The sequence below is a fragment of the Symphodus melops genome, assembly GCF_947650265.1.
Source record: "Symphodus melops genome assembly, chromosome: 6".
NCBI lineage: Eukaryota > Metazoa > Chordata > Actinopteri > Labriformes > Labridae > Symphodus > Symphodus melops.
The window spans coordinates 1,811,985-1,833,224 of NC_136696.1; the positions used below are offsets into that span (position 1 = coordinate 1,811,985).

Sequence of the window (21,240 nt, forward strand, 5' to 3'; positions counted from 1 at the left end):
GTGATGGAGCCTGACTCCATCAGTCTGAGTGTAACAAGCTCACAGTCTGTGATGAGGGGAGACAGTGAGGAGAGGTCAAATGGTCCCCAACAACATCAACACGGAGGAACAAGAGCACGACATTAAAACTATCTTACATCTTTGGCATCTCTTCTTTTTCTGATTATTTTTTTTTTTTGCCTGTTTTGGATTTTTCGAGTCTTTATAGTTTTAGTCCAAAGAGTTTGACCCCTGAATCAAACACCGAGTGACGTAAATAAACTCCTCTGATAGAATCCGTCTGTGTGCTGCACATAATGAAACACCACCGTGTTGTTAAATCAAAGTGAAGCCTGAGAGACCTGCTGCACATTATGCAAATGGCACAAAGGGAAACATGTTTCATGCCTCAGTTTGTCCCGCAGCGGTGTTTGGAGTGGGGGGAGGACCCGGTGACAGAGACAAAGGCAGTAAAAACATCCCGTCTGATCAGCCCCACTGCTTCCATAAGCTCACATATCATTCTTCTCCACTTTGTTTGAATGTGCGCTTTACCTTCATGTCGTTCACGATGGCCTGGAATAATCCACCCAGCGCGCCACACTCCTTCTCCACCGACTCCATGGTGTCCAAAACAAACACAAAAGCTCGCAGAAAGAGATCAATCAGAGGAGAAATCCGCTTATTGGAGCCTTTTCAAACATTACACATCGGGATCGTTGTTTTCCGTCCGCGCGCTCTTCCTCTTCCTCGTCCTCTCCGGTGAAGACGTCAGCTCAGCGGACAGGATGGTCTGCGTCAGCCCGCAGCCTGCAGCCTGAGGAGCGCACAGACAAAAAGAAATGTGCTGCTCGGTGGCACCGGGGGCCGCTGCTCGCTCGCTCGCTCCGCCGCCGCTGCTGCTGCTCTCCGCTCGGACGCACGGAGGGGAGGGGGGGGGGGGGGATGGAGCGGGCGCGCACTCCTGCCGGGGGAGAACTACAGCCGGAAAACGTGGAGGGCACATGCACCGTGGCTCCTCATGATCACCGAGTTAACAGCAGTAAGGAGAGAGCACTATTGTGGGGTAGAGGGCAGCGGGAGGAGGAGGAGGAGGAGATCTGGGTCGCGGGGACGCGCTCCGTTGTTAGCAGCGGAGCAGATGTCTCGGGTTTGAGTCTCCCGTAACACGATCCATGGGAATGGGCAAGGGGGGCTGGTCAAGTTTTTTTTCTTCACATTTAGAGGAGGAGGGGACAAGAAGGAACACCCCTCCTCCTTGCAAAGCAAAGTGAATCCTGAACAATGAGTGAGATGTGAAGGAGGATTTCCTCCTGATGCGGAGTCACACACGCGTCTGTCCCCAGAAACACCAACATGTGATCACCTGACTGAGCATCACATTCACACACTCTTCTGTCCTCAGAAACACCAACATGTGATCACCTCACTGAGCATCACATTCACACACGCGTCTGTCCTCAGAAACACCAACATGTGATCACCTGACTGAGCATCACATTCACACACGCGTCTGTCCTCAGAAACACCAACATGTGATCACCTCACTGAGCATCACATTCACACACGCGTCTGTCCTCAGAAACACCAACATGTGATCACCTCACTGAGCATCACATTCACACACGCGTCTGTCCTCAGAAACACCAACATGTGATCACCTGACTGAGCATCACTTCATCTGTTCCGTCAACATGTCACTTCACTTTAAAGTAGACTTTCATCTCCTGTGGTTACAAGGACAAGGTTTCACATTCTGGGATGCATATTCACTGTTTGACCTGGAGTCAGCTGACTCCTCTCTCATTAGTGCTTTAAGTTAGCCTAGCTTAGCATAAAGAACTACAGCCCTGTCTAAAGTAGAAGAGAATATAATCAATGACTAAAAGTCATACATGTTGTTGAACTGTTTTGTTCCTAATTATATTTTTGTATCACATTTGTAATTGATGAGACAAAATGAGTTACTTTGTCTCTTATATGTTTTTAAAACTTTGTAAACAACATTGAGCTTTCCTCCTGTAATGAAAATTCCTTTGAAAGAAGCTTCTATTTTTTTGTTTACTTCATCTAATATTTCTTTAAAAAAAACATGTTGATGATTTAATGGGGAAATGGAGATTTCTTTATATTTTATACAAGAGGCAATGAATCGGTTATTTTGTGTGTTTTTATAAGAAATCGTGTTTATAAGGGTTCAACTCATTCACGGCTTGAATATCAGATGGATTAGGTTTTTTGATGACCTCCATGTAGCCTCTCATGCAGCCTGGTGCAGACCCCCCCCCCCCCCCCCCCCCCCCCCCCACCATGGACGGCCTTGGACCACCCAGCATCCTAACAGCCTTTATTCTATCTTGAAGAAGTCCATCACAAACTATCACACTGCTCCAGAGACAAGGCCATCTTCATGGGATGTATTTTAACCCCGTCATCGCTGCTCTCTTACCGAATGTCTGGGTGGCACGGGGGGGGGTCACCCTGCAGCATTCTTGATAAACATCCTGTTGATTTATTACCCTCCACATCTGTCTCTCTCTGACACACACACACACCTTCCTCTCACATCTGCCTCACACACACCTTCCTCTCACATCTGTCAGCTTTTTCGTCTCCATGGGGGGGATTCCCTGCATCAGGCGGAGCTCGGAGTGAAACATGTCTCCTCCTCTATATGGAAGCCTTAAACACTTTGTGTGATCTCAGGATAACAAAGCAGCTATGAGTAGATGAGTTTGTCTCGTTATCCAGCGATCACAAAGCTGCGTCTCTTTTGATAACGACAACGGAGAAATCCATACGACGGGCTGCTCACTGTGATCCTGCAGAGCGAAGGCCAACACTAGACCTTACCTCTCCTGAGGTAAGGTCACGAAAGATTGCAGAGGTAGTGAAGAGTCCGCTTTACGATGCTTTAGTGAAAATATTTGATTTGATATCAATATGTACAGTTCAACAGGAAGCAGGAAGCAGCAGGTTCTTTAGAGCACGGAGAGCGAGGAGGTGGCGTGCAGACAGTCTGTTAACATCTCTCCCTTCTCCTATTGGCTCTCAGTGAAGTCTCCTGCTGCGTTCTCTCATCAGCTCACCTCTCACTGAAACATCTGGCTGTTTGCGTTCACACTCACAGCTGTTTGATTGTGAAGCACTTTGTGAAAGAAAGTAGTTTCAAACAGAGGATGCACATTCCACTTACTCACTGCAAACCTCACCATGGTGCACCATGGGTAATGTAGTCCTTATCCTCGAAAGACTTGAAACACAATTTCATCCCAAAGCTAATGAAAAACCAAAGTGAACGCGTCTCGAAGGGGGATGTAATCAAATGCTGTTTGTCCTTTCAGGGCTTCCGTACTTTCATAATAATAAAATGTAGCTCTCTGTCTTGGACAGCTTACAAAGTAATTACATGACCAGTGTCGTTCCATGTAATGAAATCCTTCTTGTTTCTTTTTCTTTGGATTCTTCTGGAGAAACTCGACAGCAGCGTCCCGTCTGAAAGCCTGAGAGCAGTTTCATTAACGCGAGCTCAACAAAGAGAAACATGTCGTCTTTTTATTAAGTTTGGTGACTTGACAAGGAGCTGTGTCTGGTTTGGTGTCTTCTGCTGCCCGTGTGGACAGACTGGAAGAAGAGAGGCCGGGACTGGAGCCCAGCTCACCACAGAGCTCGCTGGCATCTCTGAGAAAACAGCCATAAAACAGAAAATATCCCCAAACACACATGCTGACATTCCTCCCCCCCCCTGGAAAAAAAGGGTCTGTTCTGTTCGCTGCCATACCACTGATTCATGTGTTGGTGTGTGTTCGGAAAAATGTGACGGTTTCTGTTTCTCCTTCTCTCCCAGTGAGGCCGAACAACTGAAAGCAATCATCAGGCCTAAACGCATCAAGCTGGGGAGACTCAGAAGATTTGGACGGCTTATATAACCGACTTTAGAGGCTTTGACTTGTGGGCACATTTTCATCCGCCATTGTGCGATAATGCGTGTTTACTTTTCAGCCTGCGCCGCCGACAGCTTTTACCTCAGAGCGGGAGGGAAACCAGTTTATCAATTTAGATTTCATTAGCAGGAAGCACAACAGAAGCAATTTGGCATTTAGCTCGGAGATAAGAAATACAAACGTAGATACGATCAGGTGTTTCATTATACGTTCAGTCGAGCTGGGAACTTTAAAATCACGTTTGGTTTTTCTAATCTCTCCGTGTTTTCTGTTCCCTTCCTTCCTCTCACGTCTCGTTCGACCTTGAGGCAGCTCTCCTCCGAACAACAGGAGGAACTGTGTGATATACTGTGACCTCTGACCTCAGAGCCTGGTCCTACACATGATTCAGTGGGAGCTGTTGTCTCAGCCCGGTTTGAAGGACGACTTTCAGGAAGCTGTGACCCCCCCCCCCCCCCCCCCCCCCCCACGGTGAGGTCACAGAGGTCAGTCCTGAGGTCTTGTGTCCACTTGACTGTGAAATGGTCCAGATTTATAATCTGCCTGCTCCGGCTGAGAACTTTTGAAAAATCCGTCTTGTGGTTTAATCGATGCGTTGAAATGTTTCAGTGAATATCAGCAGACATGCGTCCATAACGATCACATCTGAGATCGCTCAGAGAAATCCACCTGTTACCAGCAGAGATCGAGGACTGTACTCGATCTGTACTCCGATCTAGCTGCAGGTAAAAGAAGGCTGAGGATGCTCCCTCCTCTTCCTCGCTCCTTCCTGTCTTCAGTGTGTGAAGGAGAAAAGTCAGTATGGATTTAAAATGAACTCAGCTTCAATATCTGCAGTTCAAGTGTTTTGATTTATTCATTAAAATCTCAATGAGCAGTTTCCTCCGACTGTCAAGCTGCCAAAGTCCACACGATGAAAATGTTGATGTGCTCATCAAGCATGAGCATGAACAGAGTGAAGAGCTGTGAGCAGCAGCGAGGGATCGATGGACTCCGTTCTGCTCAAAGCAACAAAAACAAACATCCTGCTTCATATTTCATTTCATCACTTTGTCTCTGTTATTTTGGGATAACATGAAGACTTTAAAGCACATACATGATCTACACACGCATGAAGGGAGAGACTGAGGAGCTGCACCTGGACCATGCAGGGCAGTTTGGGGTTCAGTGCCTTGCTTATGGGCACGCTGGCAGTGCTCGAGAAGTAAATGGTAAACGTTGTGTTTTTTTGCTTTTCTACCGCAGGTCATTCACACACTGATGGTAGAGGCTGCAGCAGAGTAAAGAGTCCATCAGTATGAACTCATCCATTCAGACACATTCACTCACTGATGGTAGAGGCTGCAGCAGAGTAAAGAGTCCATCAGTATGAACTCATCCATTCACACACATTCACACACTGATGGTAGAGGCTGCTGCAGAGTAAAGAGTCCATCAGTATGAACTCATCCATTCATACACATTCACACACTGATGGTAGAGGCTGCTGCAGAGTAAAGAGTCCATCAGTATGAACTCATCCATTCATACACATTCACTCACTGATGGTAGAGGCTGCTGCAGAGTCCATCAGTATTAACTCATCCATTCATACACATTCACACACTGATGGTAGAGGCTGCAGCAGAGTAAAGAGTCCATCAGTATTAACTCATCCATTCATACACATTCACACACTGATGGTAGAGGCTGCTGCAGAGTCCATCAGTATGAACTCATCCATTCATACACATTCACACACTGATGGTAGAGGCTGCTGCAGAGTCCATCAGTATTAACTCATCCATTCATACACATTCACTCACTGATGGTAGAGGCTGCTGCAGAGTAAAGAGTCCATCAGTATGAACTCATCCATTCATACACATTCACACACTGATGGTAGAGGCTGCTGCAGAGTAAAGAGTCCATCAGTATGAACTCATCCATTCATACACATTCACACACTGATGGTAGAGGCTGCTGCAGAGTCCATCAGTATTAACTCATCCATTCATACACATTCACTCACTGATGGTAGAGGCTGCTGCAGAGTAAAGAGTCCATCAGTATGAACTCATCCATTCATACACATTCACACACTGATGGTAGAGGCTGCTGCAGAGTCCATCAGTATGAACTCATCCATTCATACACATTCACACACTGATGGTAGAGGCTGCTGCAGAGTAAAGAGTCCATCAGTATGAACTCATCCATTCACACACACTCACACACTGATGGTAGAGGCTGCAGCAGAGTAAAGAGTCCATCAGTATGAACTCATCCATTCACACACTGATGGTAGAGGCTGCATCAGTATTAACTTATATAACTGTACCTTTTTGTCACACCCTGATACTTTAAGGATTACAAGATAATTGTGTTGGGATCTTAGAAAAACAGCTAACATGTTCTTGTTGTCATGGAAACACGGATGTAGCGTGTTTGTTTTGGGCTTCCGTACTGAAATCATATCAAAGCAGGACATTCATTTAACAACGACTCTGAAAGATAAAGACAGTGGAGTTATTTCATGGTCTCTGTCTTTGTGTTCGACCTCCTCGGCCTCAGAACTCAGTACAGTGACTGTTGTTGGTTCAACAGCTGGCTCCCATCACTCCTCAGGGTCAGAGGGGTTTAAGTGCTCCTCTGCACTGCAGCGCCTCTGAATGGGACACACACACCATCGCCGTACATCAACACATCACAGATGGACAGAGAGTTGTCTTTACATTTCATTCTCCTGCACGAGCCGGATGTCTGAACGATGAGCTCATGTAAACGAAGCTGCCCATCCTGGCACAGACGGCCTTCCTTTCATTTCCTTTAATCCTCCCGTCTTCTCTTGCCTGTCCTCTACGTCTCATCCCTTCCCTTTGTTCAAACTCTCTCTTATGATTGCTTCCTTGACCTCCCGGTTTACATCCGTTTCTTACCCACCCAGCGTCTGCTGCTCATTCAGAGCTCAGATTTTCGGGAGAATCCCCCTCAGCATTAAAACTGAGCTCACCGGCTCCATGTGAGCCAGAGGAATTTCCTCCCCAGTTTTTCCCCGCCGGCAGGTCCCGCTCTGCTCCTGCAGGATCCCGCAGACACGTGTGCTTCTGTGTACGTCTCACAGATCGGGCAGAGATAGAGGCCGAGGCACGTGCAAAGACAGCAGAAAGTTTGAGCGCCGTCACACAAACGAAGACAGAAAAGCCTCAGAGCGCAACGGGCAACGTGACTCCTTTTATTGAGACTGCTTGACCTCCACAGACAAACACAAACAAACACAGCGCCAGATACACAAACAAAAACATACACCCACTGAGACTCAAGTATTCACTGGCTAATGCAAACAAACAATTCAACATGCGAATCTTACAAAACAACAAACAGCTTGTTTTCCCTCCTTTAACTGGACCCGGCTCGTTCAGCAGCTGTGAGAGTGCGTGCGAACTCAAAGCGTACGACTGAATCCACATTTGGTGCATAATTAAACAGCCGTTTGTCACTCGTGCTAAAAATGTTCCTGCTCTCACTCAGAGAATCCGTCTTCCTGACCCACGGACTCGTATACGAGGAAACGCAGACCTCTGCGAGCTCGCTGAAGAGCTGGAAGCGTGCACTCAGAGACACATGCTGAACGTCAGTGATACACCGAGATGTAAAAATGTTCATCTGTGTACAGGCTGCAAACAGGAAGCTGTCAAATCTTCACTTGGCCTCCCGGTTACACTCAATCCCAGTAATCTCCGCAGAGCCTTCGATTCTGTTTATTTGATCTCCAGCAGGGACGTGACAGCACTAATTACGTGGAGAAACACTGTCGCTGAGGACGTGGTTTATATCTATGAAAAGTGACGGCAGTAAACAGGCGCTCTGGCTCGTACGGTGACAGTGTTTGTTCGTGTTTACCCACTCATCAGAGTTCCTACTGAGAGACGAATGAGACAACGTGAAGAGTTTCCAGGCTCTGCGTCGTTAAGATGTTGAATCTTTTGTAAACAGGAGCTAAAATTACCTCAGAGGAGAGTCAGGATGATGAATCTGAGCCGAGTGCTGGAGAGATTCACAATCACGCTCCTCCCACACACACAGAGTAAACACAGCGATTACTGAAATTCCACCTCAAGCAGACGAGTGGTGCAGGTCAGATCAGTGTTTGGGCATCGCTGCCATTCCTCACATCCTCCCTCCTGACTCAGTGTGTGTGTGTCAGGGCAAACTGGTGCACACGTGAGTGTGTGTGTGTGTGTGTGTGTGTCTTAGGAAGTATGCTGCTTGAATCCAGCAAGCTCTGAAAATAAACCACAGGGTCAACAAACAAGACAGACAGAGGGAGTCCGTCCCCGTGTGTGAGAGGGAGAGGAGGGGGTTTGTGGGGTGAAAAATGTCTGCTGCGGGGGAACAGAACTCTCTGACTCCTCGGTGAACTATCCGCTGTGCGAGGACACAACACGCACACATGCAGGCTTCGCTTCGGAGGAGCTCAGGCCCAGGAAGGAAGCCCGTCCTCAAGGGGGAGTCGCCCTCGGGAGTCAAGGATCTGGAGGTCACCCAAGACAAGCCGGTTGAATTTGACAGCCAGCAGCAGACGGAGCATGTGCAGGAATGAGCAGAATCTGAGAGCAGACGTGCAATCTGCAACTCTGATGCTTAAAGTCATCAATCATATTCAACCTTATAAATCCCTGCTAGGCATACAACACATGACTTAATACTGTATGCTAACGAGCTAACAACCACAACATTAGCATGCTGAAGTTATTGGGTTTAATGATGATCAGCGAAGTGCTGCAGTCCTCGACATCTGTCTTTTTGAAGGTCTCGGTCTCTCCCTGATATTTATAGTCTCACCCTGCCCTGGTCTTGGTCTGGACTTGGTCTCGATCCCTGGATGTCTTGGTCTTGGAGCACTCTGGTCCTGGATAATTTCTCGGTTAGTGCGGTCTTGACTACAACAGCAGATCAAAGTTGAAGTTTGGCATGTTAGCATTAGCACATACTTCGACCCATGCTGTTCAAGTCAAGCTCAGAATGAGGCACTCTGGTGCCCCCTGTGGTTCAACGAGCACATCAATCTATTTATCTGCTTATTAAGACTCAGTTATGCTCTACATCTGATCAACATGCTGACCAGACTCTGCTTCTGTATTTCTAAATATTTACTCGAAGCTTATAGATACAGGCCAAACATGGCCGTCACACCCGTTCTGTTCTTTTTTATCATCGCTCATTTGGCCCCCCCTTTGGGCGACTTTTAACGTGTCACAAACTCAGGAAATCCGTCCCTTCATCATACGCTACTTTCAGAGCACAGTGAAGACTTTACTCAGACAGGAGAGGGATAAATGAGGAGACAAAGGAAAGAGAGCGGGGAAGGAAATGCAGGAACGGAGCCTCAAGTTGGACATGAACCCAGGCTGCCAACTTCAAGAACTTAATATGTCACGACCTGAAGCCATCTGAGCCCCAAATGGAATAAAGGCTAAACATACACATGATGTTAGACCGGTACAGAGACAACAGAACATCGGGCTCGAGCTCATCCTGCCTTCTCATCACAGTCAAACACATCCCTCACTGTTGTACGACGGGTAGAAAAACAAGGAGGTGGACCCAAGTGCAGCAAACAACAACAAAAGGCAAAACAAAAACTTACTTAAATAATAAATCCAAACCTTCCAAAAAAAACCCACAAGGAGCAAAACAAGGTCAATCCAGAGCGCAGGAGAAACATCTCACACTGACAATGAACCGACGAGAGACAGAGGACACACAGAGACTAAACAGGCAGGTGATCAGACACAGGTGAGACTAATGAGACAGGTGAGGACAATCAGGGTCATCACACAGGAGGGAAACACAAGGAACAAAGAACACAAGAGCAGAACAACGGAGGACAAGAACAAAGTCAAACTGACACTGAAAACTAAAACCAGATACTACAAAATAAAACAGGAAACACTTAAAACAAGATTAAGAAACATTAAACAGCAAACGAAGAACCTGAAAACACAAATAACACAGGAAACAAGCTGACAGACGACATAGAAGGACACAAGGAGACAAGGAAACACACTAAGGACTAAAGTAAACACAAGACTAGGAAACATTAAAACACACACGAGGCAACACGAGAGACTAAAGCAGAACTCAAAACACTGAAATACAAACAAAACCATGACAACTGTAAATCTTCTGTTTCTGCAGAATGCTGTTCATCTTGTCATCTCACACCAACCCCAGAGCTGTGGTCACAAACGTGAACAGTCACTGTGACGATGTGATCCGTCTTCTCTGTGATGATCTCTTCTCTATGATCTAAAAGAAACATCAGTATTAACTTCACTCTTCAAGTGGTGACCTGACGATGTTTGAAGAAGTCTGAGGATCATCAGACGCTGAGTGCATCCATGCAGCGAGAGCTGGACCTCTGTAATAGGACCGCCTCATTAAAACTGTTGATCAGCTGCTGTGTCTGAATGAGAAGTCAGAGGTTCACTGAAGAACTCGTCCTCCGAGGCCTCTGAATGTCTGCAACACATTTCATGTCAATCTGTTCAAACATGTATTTAGATATTTGAGTTTAGACCAAAGTAGAGGAATAACCAGCAGCCTGACTATGGCTTGTTTTCATACTGCCATCTAGTGGCAGCTTGGATGAACTACAGATGAAATGCTCTACCTGTAAAAACCTTCCATTTTAAAGCTGCAGTATGAAACATTGTTTCATTGTTTTTGTTGGCGTATCTTTTATCTTTTAATATCTCGCACACTATTAAAGAAATGAAATGTTTCTTTACAGCTGGATTAGAAAATATTTTTGGTGGGGCAACAGAGGTATCAAAAAGATCAAGTACCTATAATCTCTGAGTTCGTCACAATTTTGTGGTGATAAACGGCATCATGGGAAATGTAGGAAAAAAGTCCTTTCAGAACTTTCTCGCTGATTCAGACAAGACACAATGAATCAGGATGTTTGACGTCGACGTGGCGTCGGGAGGAGGTCGAGAGAGAGAGAGAGAGCACGACCTGACTCTTTCAACCATTTTTGATTTTCAACCTCGCGTGTCTTTTTTTATAATATTAACCCACAATGAATGATCTTAATCAACATCTATTATTTAACACAAACCAGGTTAGGAGGCAAAAGAGGAAAAGAAGAGTGACATCAGAGAGACTTTTTTATGACAAAATCCCCCGAGACAAAAACATCAACAAAGACCCACATGTGCGTTTTTTGCTCCTTAGTGCCTAAAAAAAAAAAGAAGACAAAGATAGAAGAAGTTTTTGTTCTAAAATTCAAGTGTCGACGTTTGTGTGCAGTCTGCTGGGCTGGATCTTTGTTTTTTGTTCTGTTGTTATCTTTAAGGCCACTCGGAGGAAAGACGAGGTCAGGGCAGACATTTAAACTACACACACACGCACAGACACACAGACACACAAAGACGTCACGATAAATCCAATCACATGTCTCTCAAGGACACAGTCCCGAACATAAACCACATGAAGGAGACAGAAGCTGCACAAACTGTTTCAGACCGAGGCTGAAAGTAGAGTTTTTACTGACGCCATGTTGGATGAACAAGGAGATTTTTAATCTGCTCTAAAAGGTTAATAATAGTAGTCGTCACTTGATATGCTCATATCAGTCAGAATGATCAGCTGGTGGATTTATCAGTCGGGCTATCGGAGAGATTGTATCTCTGATATTATTTGTAGCTGTAATTTAAACAGAAACAAACTTATTATCAAAGGATAGAAAAACGTGAAACTAGAGGAGCAACGAACCAGCAGCTCCAAATGTTTTGAGCGTGGTAAACTGGATCTGTTGGCTTCATTAAGACTTGTGATCAGAGAGTTTGAGCCCTGTTAGGAATGACATGTTATGACACGTTGGCTTGTTCTGTTGCTGTGCTGCAGCTGCTGCAGCGTCTCTTCAGGTCTCACAGCGAGGTTTCCTTCGATTCGGGCACGACGGGTTTGAAGGTCAGGATCTCTGTGAAGGTGTGACCTGAAGAAAGAAGCAACGGATCAGCTCATATCGCCCTCCTCATGTCACGTCCTCCTCTCTTCACTGAGTTTAATCCTTACGTTTCCACATGTTCAGCTGCATGTCAGTGTTGTCTATGGAGTGGTCGTACGGCTGAGCCTCAGTCTCCTCCTCTGGTTCTCTGAACTCTTTGAAGTACGGCAGAGCGAGCGCCTCTGCAGCCGTCACCCTCTGCTCCGGATCCAGCAGCAACATGCGCTCCAGCACAGACACGGCTGAGGACACAAAGAGAAGGACATAAGTCCCAGTTTGACCGTCAAACCGAAAACAGACCCGACATAAAGGCTGAGCTCGTCCTACCTTGAGGTTTAGTCGAGGAAAACACCGTGTGGAGGTCTTTCTTTTCCTCCTTTGAAAGACTTTTGAGGTAGCTTTTCGCCTAAGAGAATATGTTCATAAATCAGTCGAAGCACTTATGTGTGTCTGAATTATGTTTCCAGTCCCTAAATTCTAACTGGTATCAGTATTTGGATCCTGCAACAAAATCTTGAAGCTCTGAACTCACTTCCTCAGATTCTAGTTTGGAGATAAATTCCTGCGTCGGTGTTCCTGTGATCTTCATGATCTCAGACAGTTGATCTAGATCTGCGGGAAATCAAGGTCAAGGATAAAACTGGAAAATTTAAAAAATAAAAATAAAAACGTGTGCATGATCATCCTTTGAGATAAAAGTCTGCACATGCAACGAACTCCCTGATTTTTTTTGCTTCTTGTATCTGCAGGAGTAAATGTTTACACCACTCAGCCTGTTGTTATCGTGAGTCAGGCGATGATGAAGGATACGATCGCTGCCTTTAAAAAGAGGTTTTCCTTGCAGCATCTCAGCCATGATGCAGCCCACTGACCAGATATCCACTGAAGAAGAAGAAGAAGCAGAAACAACACATGGTAAACTGGAATTGCACATTTCTTTTCTCAGAGCCGCTGCAGTGTGAGACAGGATGTTAAGAGAGCATCACCTAGTGGATAAATGTAGGTATTACATCTTAATCAACTGAGCAAAGATGAGCTCAGTTTGTTGATTAAAAATATATTTCTATTTGAAGTGCTTCTAATACAGATCTACAATCAGTTTTATAAGCTGCTGTCTTCACTGCCATCATACGAGGGCTCTGGTAAATACACAGCAGTCTTCAGCCGTGCACTCGTGGAAAACTTCAGGCAGGCTGTCGATGAAATAATCCTGACTTGCATCCCTTTTTTTCTCCTAGTATGTCGATTCTCGGTGAAGTGAAACAGATCCACAGTGTCAAACAGGAAGCATAATAAAGACTTTTAAATACGTGATCATAACGGATGCAGTTATACAGTCAATGTTGGTCGCAGTGCCAATCGCTCTTTGTGAATTTTCCTGAATATTTCCTGACATGGACTCAGCCCGACTTCACGCGGCACATTAACCAGGGGACTGGTCAGGAGAAAGTCGAGGTGAATTGCGTTCACTCGTGCAGAGCTCTTTGAAGTCTCCTGTCTGCGGCCTCAATCAAGCAGCGACGAGACGAGTGAGCAGACGAGCTTTAAAGCCTCGGCCTGCTCTCCTGCGGGTCGTAAAGGTCATTCTGGGAAATGAAGTGATCACCGGCTTGAAGCAGAAGCCCTGATTGGAGGGCAAGTGAGTCCACGAAAACATCCATTTACTGCTACATCACAGAAGAAGGCGAGGACTCGGTGCTAATAGGGAGCAGCAACACGACACAGAGATAAAACATGGCAGCATGAGTGGTGTTTTTCACTTCAGTACCGGTCTGAGTGTAGTGCATCCAGCTCAGGATGACCTCCGGGGCTCTGTACCAGCGAGTAACCACGTAGCCCGTCATCTCGCTGTCCGCCTGCCGCGCCAAACCAAAGTCCAAGATCTGACAGAACACGAGATGAAATAAATCAGAGCCAGACACGTTTACATCTGCTCACAGCGAGCTAACAGCTCTGCTAATGAGACTGCAGGGAAATGTGGAGCTGGCAGAGACAGTGCATGGAGAACATTACAGTTTGACCTTTTCTAACATTTATGATTAAATGATGCATGTTGAAGTAAAGACACATGATGGCTTTTGTTTGTTTGGATCAGCAGGGAGAGGAAGTCCCTACCTTGAGCTCACAGTCCTGGTTGACAGCGAGGTTTCCTGGTTTGAGATCCTGCAGATAATCAAGAGAAAACACAAAATATGGTATTTAGCACCCACAGGGGCGTGGCCTAACTTTTTAGACAGGGAGGGCCCGGACTTCACATCAGATTTCTAGGAGGGCCCATGCTGGACACTTCTCTGAGCATGTGTGACATTAAATCAAGTCAGGGGGATAAATATTTAAACTCAACTCACCCTGTGGATGATCCCCGCAGAATGAATATACTGTAATAAAAATGTAATAAAAGAATTACTCAACGCAGTAAAGTAATAAACTGTCCATGTTGTTCGATCACAGTCGGGTTCTCCACCTTTAGGCCTTTGAGCGTCTGATAAACCAAATACTGAATCCTTTCCTCCGACAGCCGCTGCATCTTCATCAACCTCCCCAGATCCGTCCCCATGAACGGCATCACAAGGTAGCTGCAGGGAGACGGACTCGTGTTACCAGCAGGGCTTTAAAAAGCTCAGCACAGGTACATACAGGTCTAAAGTCCTGCAGCAGGGAGGGAATCATAAAGTGCACTCACAAGTCATTGAACATGTCGACAGAGAGGTCAGCAGTAAACACGTCCAACAGGCCGATCACCTGCAACAGAAAGGAAAACAGCATTTCATCCTTCGGCTCATTCTTAACCAGGAAATGCACGTCTCTCTCTTCAGACTAAATATTACATATCAATGGAATATAAATCTACATCTTCACACAGCTGGAGGGAATCAGGATGGACAAGAATCCTGAGATTCTTCCCCGCTTACAAGAGGCATGTAGATACTGGAATACATTGTTGGAGGTCATGTGGTTCAGCTGAAGCCAACCATTCTCGTTTATTCTGGGACTGCCCAAAACTATCGTCTTACTGGGAATAAGTTCATAAATGTTGAGGAACTGTATTTTAAATCTCCATTCCAGTCGCTGCTCTGACGATGTGTTTGGGCGCTGGAGCAACAAGCATTCAGCGAACAGCAGATAAATACTTAATGAGTATATTACTCAGCGGAGGAAAGAGGAAGTGGTAACAACCAGACGCTCCAACATCGGAGGACTGGTCAAAAGTTGTTCCAGACTTGCTTTAATTACCTCGTTAAGCTGCCTCATGTTGTGAGCGTCAAATGAAAGGGGGAGTTTCAGTTAGATATGTTCTGATGAATTTATCTGTTTATACGTGAAGTGTTTTATGCACATCTTTCCCTCGGGATCAATAAAGTATCTATCTATCTATCTATCTATCTTTTCAGATAAAAAGAAAAATGATTAAAAAGGAAACTATCTGTGGGGTACAGATATTGTGTCTGGAGCGGCAGTAGCTCAGTCTGTAGGGACTTAATGGATTGGGAAACGGAGGGTTGCCGGTTCAAGTCCCAATGACGGGCATAATATGGAAGTTGGTTTGATTGCAGGGGAGGACTGCTGCTGAGGTGCCTCTGAGCAAAGCACAGAACCCCAAACTGCCCTGGTGCGCTCCCTGTCTAGCAGCTTCTCTCTGACGTCTCTCCACTGGTCCACAGCTCCTGTGTGTGAAAGCAGGATTTCTTTCCCTCACAGATTAATAAATGATATATAAAGAAAGAGGCTACGCTCCGTTTCTTCCTTCTGCTCTATGTTTTAAACTTTTCATTCAATAATTCTGATCAGGTGAAAGATAATCAGAAGTGTGTGTTGCTAGTTTTCATGAAGGATCCTGGGTCCTCTGACTAGTCCAGGGGCTTCAGGGCCAATGAAGGCTGCCTCACCTGTGTCATCCCTCTCAGAACCATGAAGCTGTCTGCAGCATGTGGAGTCCTTATCCCCTTATTCCTGTTGAGTTTTTCTTTTATTTAAAATATGTTGGAAGCTTTTAAACACTTTATTGTCTTTATGAGGACATAAAGACTTTATGAAAAAAGACTTGAATTGTTGGGAGGAGAGATCGGGGGACGGCATGCAGCAAAGGACAGAGGTTGGATTTGAGCCCATGGCCACAGCGAAGAGGTCTACGGCGTCTGCACATGGGGCGCATGACACAACCACGAGGCTCCAGGAGACCGTAGGAAGACGTTATGTTGAAGTGACAGCCTTTTAGCTTATCAGGGAACGTTTAAGGGTGATACACCATTGTTGGATCTGGTCCTGGTCTAGATGGAGATGTATGGTTAAATCCTCTGACATCCTTTGAAAATAAAACATTAGACTGGTGCTCGTCATCTGTGCGCCTTCGTCATTATCGACGAACCATTGATTGGAATGAATCCTTGAACTGGTGTACCCTGAGAGACTTATCATGTTCCCCATAATCAAGTATTCTTCATGCAGTGATTGTGCAGTGTCTCACGTTCTCATGTTTCATGTGTTTGAGAAGCTTCAGCTCTCTGAACGCTCGCTTGGCAAACAGCTCCGACTGGAACGGTCTGTACAGCTTCTTGATGGCCACTTTGCTTCCTGATCTGACGTCGACTGCCGAGCTGAGGACGAACAGAAAATATGACAGTGTGAGTCGAATATGCACGTCAATGAATATGTACAATTCTACAATTAATTTAGCAGACACTTTTATCCAAAGAGAAGTACATCAGAGAGTAAGTGCAACACACGCAAGGATCTAGAAAAGAGGAAACAACAACAGTGCAAACAAACAGCTTTAAGTTCGATCAGACACACAGGTCCTGACAGGAAGTGACCAGAGTCAGAGTACAGGTCCTGACAGGAAGTGACCAGAGTCAGAGTACAGGTGCTGACAGGAAGTGACCAGAGTCAGAGCACAGGTACTGACAGGAAGTGACCAGTCAGAGTACAGGTGCTGACAGGGTACAAGTACTGACAGAGTACAAGTACTGACAGGGTACAAGTACTGACAGAGTACAAGTACTGACAGGAAGTGACCAGAGTCAGAGCACAGGTACTGACAGGAAGTGACCAGAGTTGGAGCACAGGTGCTGACAGGAAGTAACCAGAGTCAGAGCACAGGTACTGACAGGAAGTGACCAGTCAGAGTACAGGTTTTGACAGGAAGTAACCAGAGTCAGAGCACAGGTGCTGACAGGAAGTGACCAGAGTCAGAGCACAGGTTCTGACAGGAAGTGACCAGAGTTAGAGCACAGGTACTGACAGGAAGTGACCAGAGTCAGAGCACAGGTACTGGCAGGAAGTGACCAGAGTCAGAGCACAGGTTCTGACAGGAAGTGACCAGAGTTAGAGCACAGGTACTGACAGGAAGTGACCAGAGTCAGAGCACAGGTACTGGCAGGAAGTGACCAGAGTCAGAGCACAGGTGCTGACAGGAAGTGACCAGAGTCAGAGCACAGGTACTGACAGGAAGTGACCAGAGTCAGAGCACAGGTACTGACAGGAAGTGACCAGAGTCAGAGCACAGGTACTGACAGGAAGTGACCAGAGTAAGAGTGCAACATTGACGGATTTTCAAGATCTTATCAGGATAGTAACAATCTTAAAATCGTCGTTATCAAACAAAAACATTTTCATTACTATCCTTAAGTGCGTCAGTTTTCATACAGAGCTCGGTCTTTAGCTTTTTCTTAAAGGTGCAAAGGGGCTGCAGATGGAATGTAGTTTGGTATTTTGTTCCACCACCAGGGGGCGACAGAGGAGAAGAGTCTAGTTAGAGCAGTGGTTCTCAATTATTTTCTGTCATGCCCCCCCGAGGGGACACTGAATTGAAATACTATGAAGAACCAGATAATATGTATTTATTTATCTGTACAAATACCTGTACCAGAATTCTGCATACAATAACCTAGGGTCTGAAATTTAACTTTTTGACTCACCAGCCAAGGTGGCAGGTAGATAAAAACATTCACCGGTCAAACATATTTTTTACTGGCCGAAATAACAAATCTTGTGTTTGTGTCACATACACATCTGTTACAGTACATTTGATAGAGAGAGCATTATGTTCTGTTGAATCAATCACAGATTGAAGTCACAGATTCAATGATTTTATCAGAGCAGGAAATTGAAATTGAGAAATTTTAAAAATATCCGGAGAAAAGTCAAACCGACCGGATCAAGTGTGTTCCCAAATCTGTCCAGGCTGATGCACTAAAAGTTAAAAGGGGTGTTCTGATTTTATTAGGATTATGCCAGATATCGCCACTTACTTTTCTTGACTCTGGCGCCCCCTCTGTTTTTTTTTCTCACTCTTGTCAGAAACTTCTCTATACTGGAAGTTCCCCCTGACTCTCGCGCCCCCCTGACACCTCGTCCCCTCAGAAGGACTGAGTCAGAGACTGAGGGCCCTGTTGTGAAGGTAGGATCAGACACCTTCCATTGTCTGAGCGTAGTGGGTGGGAGGAAATGTGCACCACAGATTATAAGATCCCTTGTGTATAAAAGCTGTTTTAGTCAAGACCGGAGAGAAGAAGAAGAACATACTCACTGATTGTTTATATGACACTATAGAGTTTTGAGATCAGTTAATCCGTGTAAATACAATACATACAATGTGAAGCTTCGAGCTAGCTAAAAGAGCACGAACCATAGCTAGCTAACACAACAATGCAGGCCACAGGCAGCAGCTTGAGGGCAGTTTACTGGGCATTTTTGTCCGCCTCTTATCACGTGAACACCACACAAGTGGAGGGGGGGTTGAAGGTGTGTTACTTGAGGAGAGCGGAGGATTCAGTATGGAGGAGGCGTGGCCAAACAGAAGTTTGTTTCGAATTCATGCTGGTGCTCAAGGGCGACACCTGCTGGATCAGGATAGGATATAACTTTATTGATCCCCAATGGGGAAAATCAAAGAGAATCAAAGAGTCATTCTCCCTTTAATGAGTCTTTAGTACTGTAGTGGAGGTGTGCTGATAGGAATACTATCTGTGTCCACTGAGGCTGTGGTGGAGGGGCCCAATGTGAGATCTTATTATGGGACCCAGAAATACAAGTAACTTCCCTGAACACACACACACACACCTACACACACACACAGTCTGAGCTGAGAGAGAGAGCTCCCTGTTCTTCCGACAGTGTTCAGTCTCCATCTCTGGCTTGTTGTTACACATTCATATTCTGAGTTGATCATGTGTTATTAAGTTGTTTGAGTCAGTCAGAGCAGTTTGGTCTCCGCCCACAGAGTTAACCATTGATAAGAGAGGCGCCGCGTGCTCAGACGGAATAAAGGTGCCTGCTATGCTGCTCTTCATTGTTGTGTTTCTTTGAACGTATGAAGCGCACCATGCAGCACCCACGTGTGCTTCGTAATTCACCATCTCAGAGGTAAACAAAGGTGGCAGGATGGGTCAGTGAAAGTGTGAAACTCTCCATCCTATCAGGAAGTGAAGCAGCAGCGCGTGCTCAGCGAAGCGCACACACTTTTTCTTTTGTTCCGCTGAAGCCATCTGTTCCGTGTCTTTCTTTGTTCAAACCTCCCTCACACACACGCGCGCGCGCGCGCGCACACACACACACACACACACAGCAGCTTCAGTGTCGCGGGGATCACTTACCACACCGTCCCGTATGCTCCGGTCCCCACCTGCTTCAGCTCCCGGTACCGCTCCGGTACTTCCCATGACGTTTTGTTCACTTCTTGACGATAATATCCAGGTCTGACGCGCTTACTCATTTTATAGCTTAAAGAAAGTCCAGGAGAGACTGTTTGTTTTGTTGTTTTGTCTCCTCTGTCGCTACACACCCATTGTCCCACAGCCACCTATGCGCGCAGCCTCGATCATTGCGCAGCAGCTGTGTGTGTGTGTGTGTGTGTGTGTGTGAGCCGCTCAGGGCGCACCCTCAGGTCACCGAAAGCCACTCCCGAGTCTCGCTGCAGGCCTTCAACTAAAGGTGAGAAGAAGACTGGTGTGTGAGTAACACGAGACCGGACTGACGACGTGACTTGGAGATGAGTTTGTTTGGACGCAACATTTAAATAAAAAACCTCCAAGTCTACAGGCTGCGTTCCTCCTGCTCCATGTGCAGCCGAGGGTTCAAATATCTGAGACCTGCCGGGACTTGAAGCTTTCCTTCTGACGCCCCGGGGTGCAGACACAGAGCTGCGTCAAGACGTGGCAGAGCTTATCACGCATCCAGGAAACAGAACAAGGAAACCATGATATAAACACTGCAAATATGATGCGGCCTGAATTGTAACCGCATCAACAGCAAAGTAAGTCAGGCCTCTGCTCAGTGAGGAGGATTGACAACATGGATGACATGTTTGCAACTTAGATGCGTGAAGGGGTTTGAGCTTTGAGCATGAACAGACAGATCTGATAGGTCTGTGTTTAGTGGGATATATCACATTACATCAACATGTTCTGACTCTGAAACGTATTTCTGCAGAGCCCCTTTGGTGACGTTTAATTACAACAACACAGATGGCTCTGGATTATTCATCATATGATGAATGGCTTTCACAGATTTGATTTGAAGCATAGCCATATATGTCAATATTTATATATTTATGTTATTCAAATGATCATCTACACACTCTCTTTAATGCACTATTATCTTATTTAGTAATGTACATATTAGTCTTTATTTATTTTTTTAGTTTATTGTTAATATTTAATGTTGTACCTTAGTAAAAAGAGAGCAGTCTACCAAAGTTAAATTCCTTGTGTGTTAAACAAGCTGATTCTGAAAGACAGACTAAACAATAGCCCACAAACGTGAAGCCAACAGATTTAGAGCTCCCTCTATTGACTGGCTGCAGCATTGTTCTTAACCCCGCCTGCTCCATGTTAACAGATGGGACATGTGACACACTTTGGAACTCAAAAAAACTGTTTTTTCTTCTGAGATCCTGATTTGTATTGAAGTCCAACAGTACATCCTTCTGAGAAGCTTTTTTAATTTGATTTTCTATTATATAAAAAAGGGTTAAAACACCATGATTGACACCTCTGTCGATGAACGAGTCTCTGGCATTGCTGTGTGAATAAAGGAGGAATGGTCAGAGGAGTTTTTAAATCGGGTGGCATCAGACACATCACATTCTATCAGATCTTCATCTCCATAAGGTCAAGCATGCACACACCACAAGCTATGAAAATCCTGGCACATCGCAGACGACAGGATTTTACAAAGATTAGGAGGAACGCACCATCTCATGTGACCTTACCTAAACAATGGGAACGGCCATTAACTGCCATTTCATGTTGTGTGCAGAGAGGACAAAACAAGAAAGGTTTTGGGAGGAGAAATGTCTGGGGAGACACGGACAACATGGATTTT

At 45.6% G+C, this 21,240-nt stretch overlaps 2 protein-coding genes across 4 annotated transcripts in view; both read right to left on the reverse strand.

Annotated features, from left to right (window-relative positions):
• The window catches only part of LOC306825123 (protein MTSS 2-like), a 27,565-nt gene extending 26,152 nt beyond the window's left edge, over window positions 1-1,413 (reverse strand). For all 3 annotated transcript variants that reach the window (XM_079345677.1, XM_079345676.1, XM_079345675.1), the window contains exon 1: window positions 535-1,413. In XM_079345677.1, the coding sequence (XP_079201803.1) occupies window positions 535-603 (69 nt within the window). In that variant the 5' untranslated portion in view covers window positions 604-1,413. The remainder of the gene's footprint in view (window positions 1-534) is intronic.
• A 9,651-nt stretch (window positions 1,414-11,064) lies between these two features.
• Window positions 11,065-20,080, reverse strand: mapk12a (mitogen-activated protein kinase 12a). Its single transcript, XM_079345981.1, has 12 exons — window positions 19,512-20,080; window positions 16,385-16,514; window positions 14,603-14,661; window positions 14,384-14,495; window positions 14,268-14,297; window positions 14,035-14,082; window positions 13,688-13,802; window positions 12,730-12,801; window positions 12,452-12,531; window positions 12,247-12,325; window positions 11,988-12,161; window positions 11,065-11,907 (listed from the first exon to the last, which is right to left on the reverse strand). Exons 1-12 carry the CDS (start codon window positions 19,628-19,630, stop codon window positions 11,840-11,842), a joined length of 1,086 nt encoding a protein of 361 aa, XP_079202107.1. The 5' UTR covers window positions 19,631-20,080; the 3' UTR covers window positions 11,065-11,839.
• Between the last annotated feature and the right edge of the window lie 1,160 nt (window positions 20,081-21,240).

Coding starts and splice junctions, on each gene's coding strand:
- mapk12a (XM_079345981.1), bottom strand. CDS start 19,630: ATGAGTAAGCGCGTCAGACCTGGATATTATCGTCAAGAAGTGAACAAA. Junction 14,496..14,602: donor GTCGACATGTTCAATGACTT/GTGAGTGCACTT, acceptor GTCTCCCTGCAG/CTACCTTGTGATGCCGTTCA. Junction 12,532..12,729: donor TCTTTTTAAAGGCAGCGATC/GTATCCTTCATC, acceptor GATTTCCCGCAG/ATCTAGATCAACTGTCTGAG.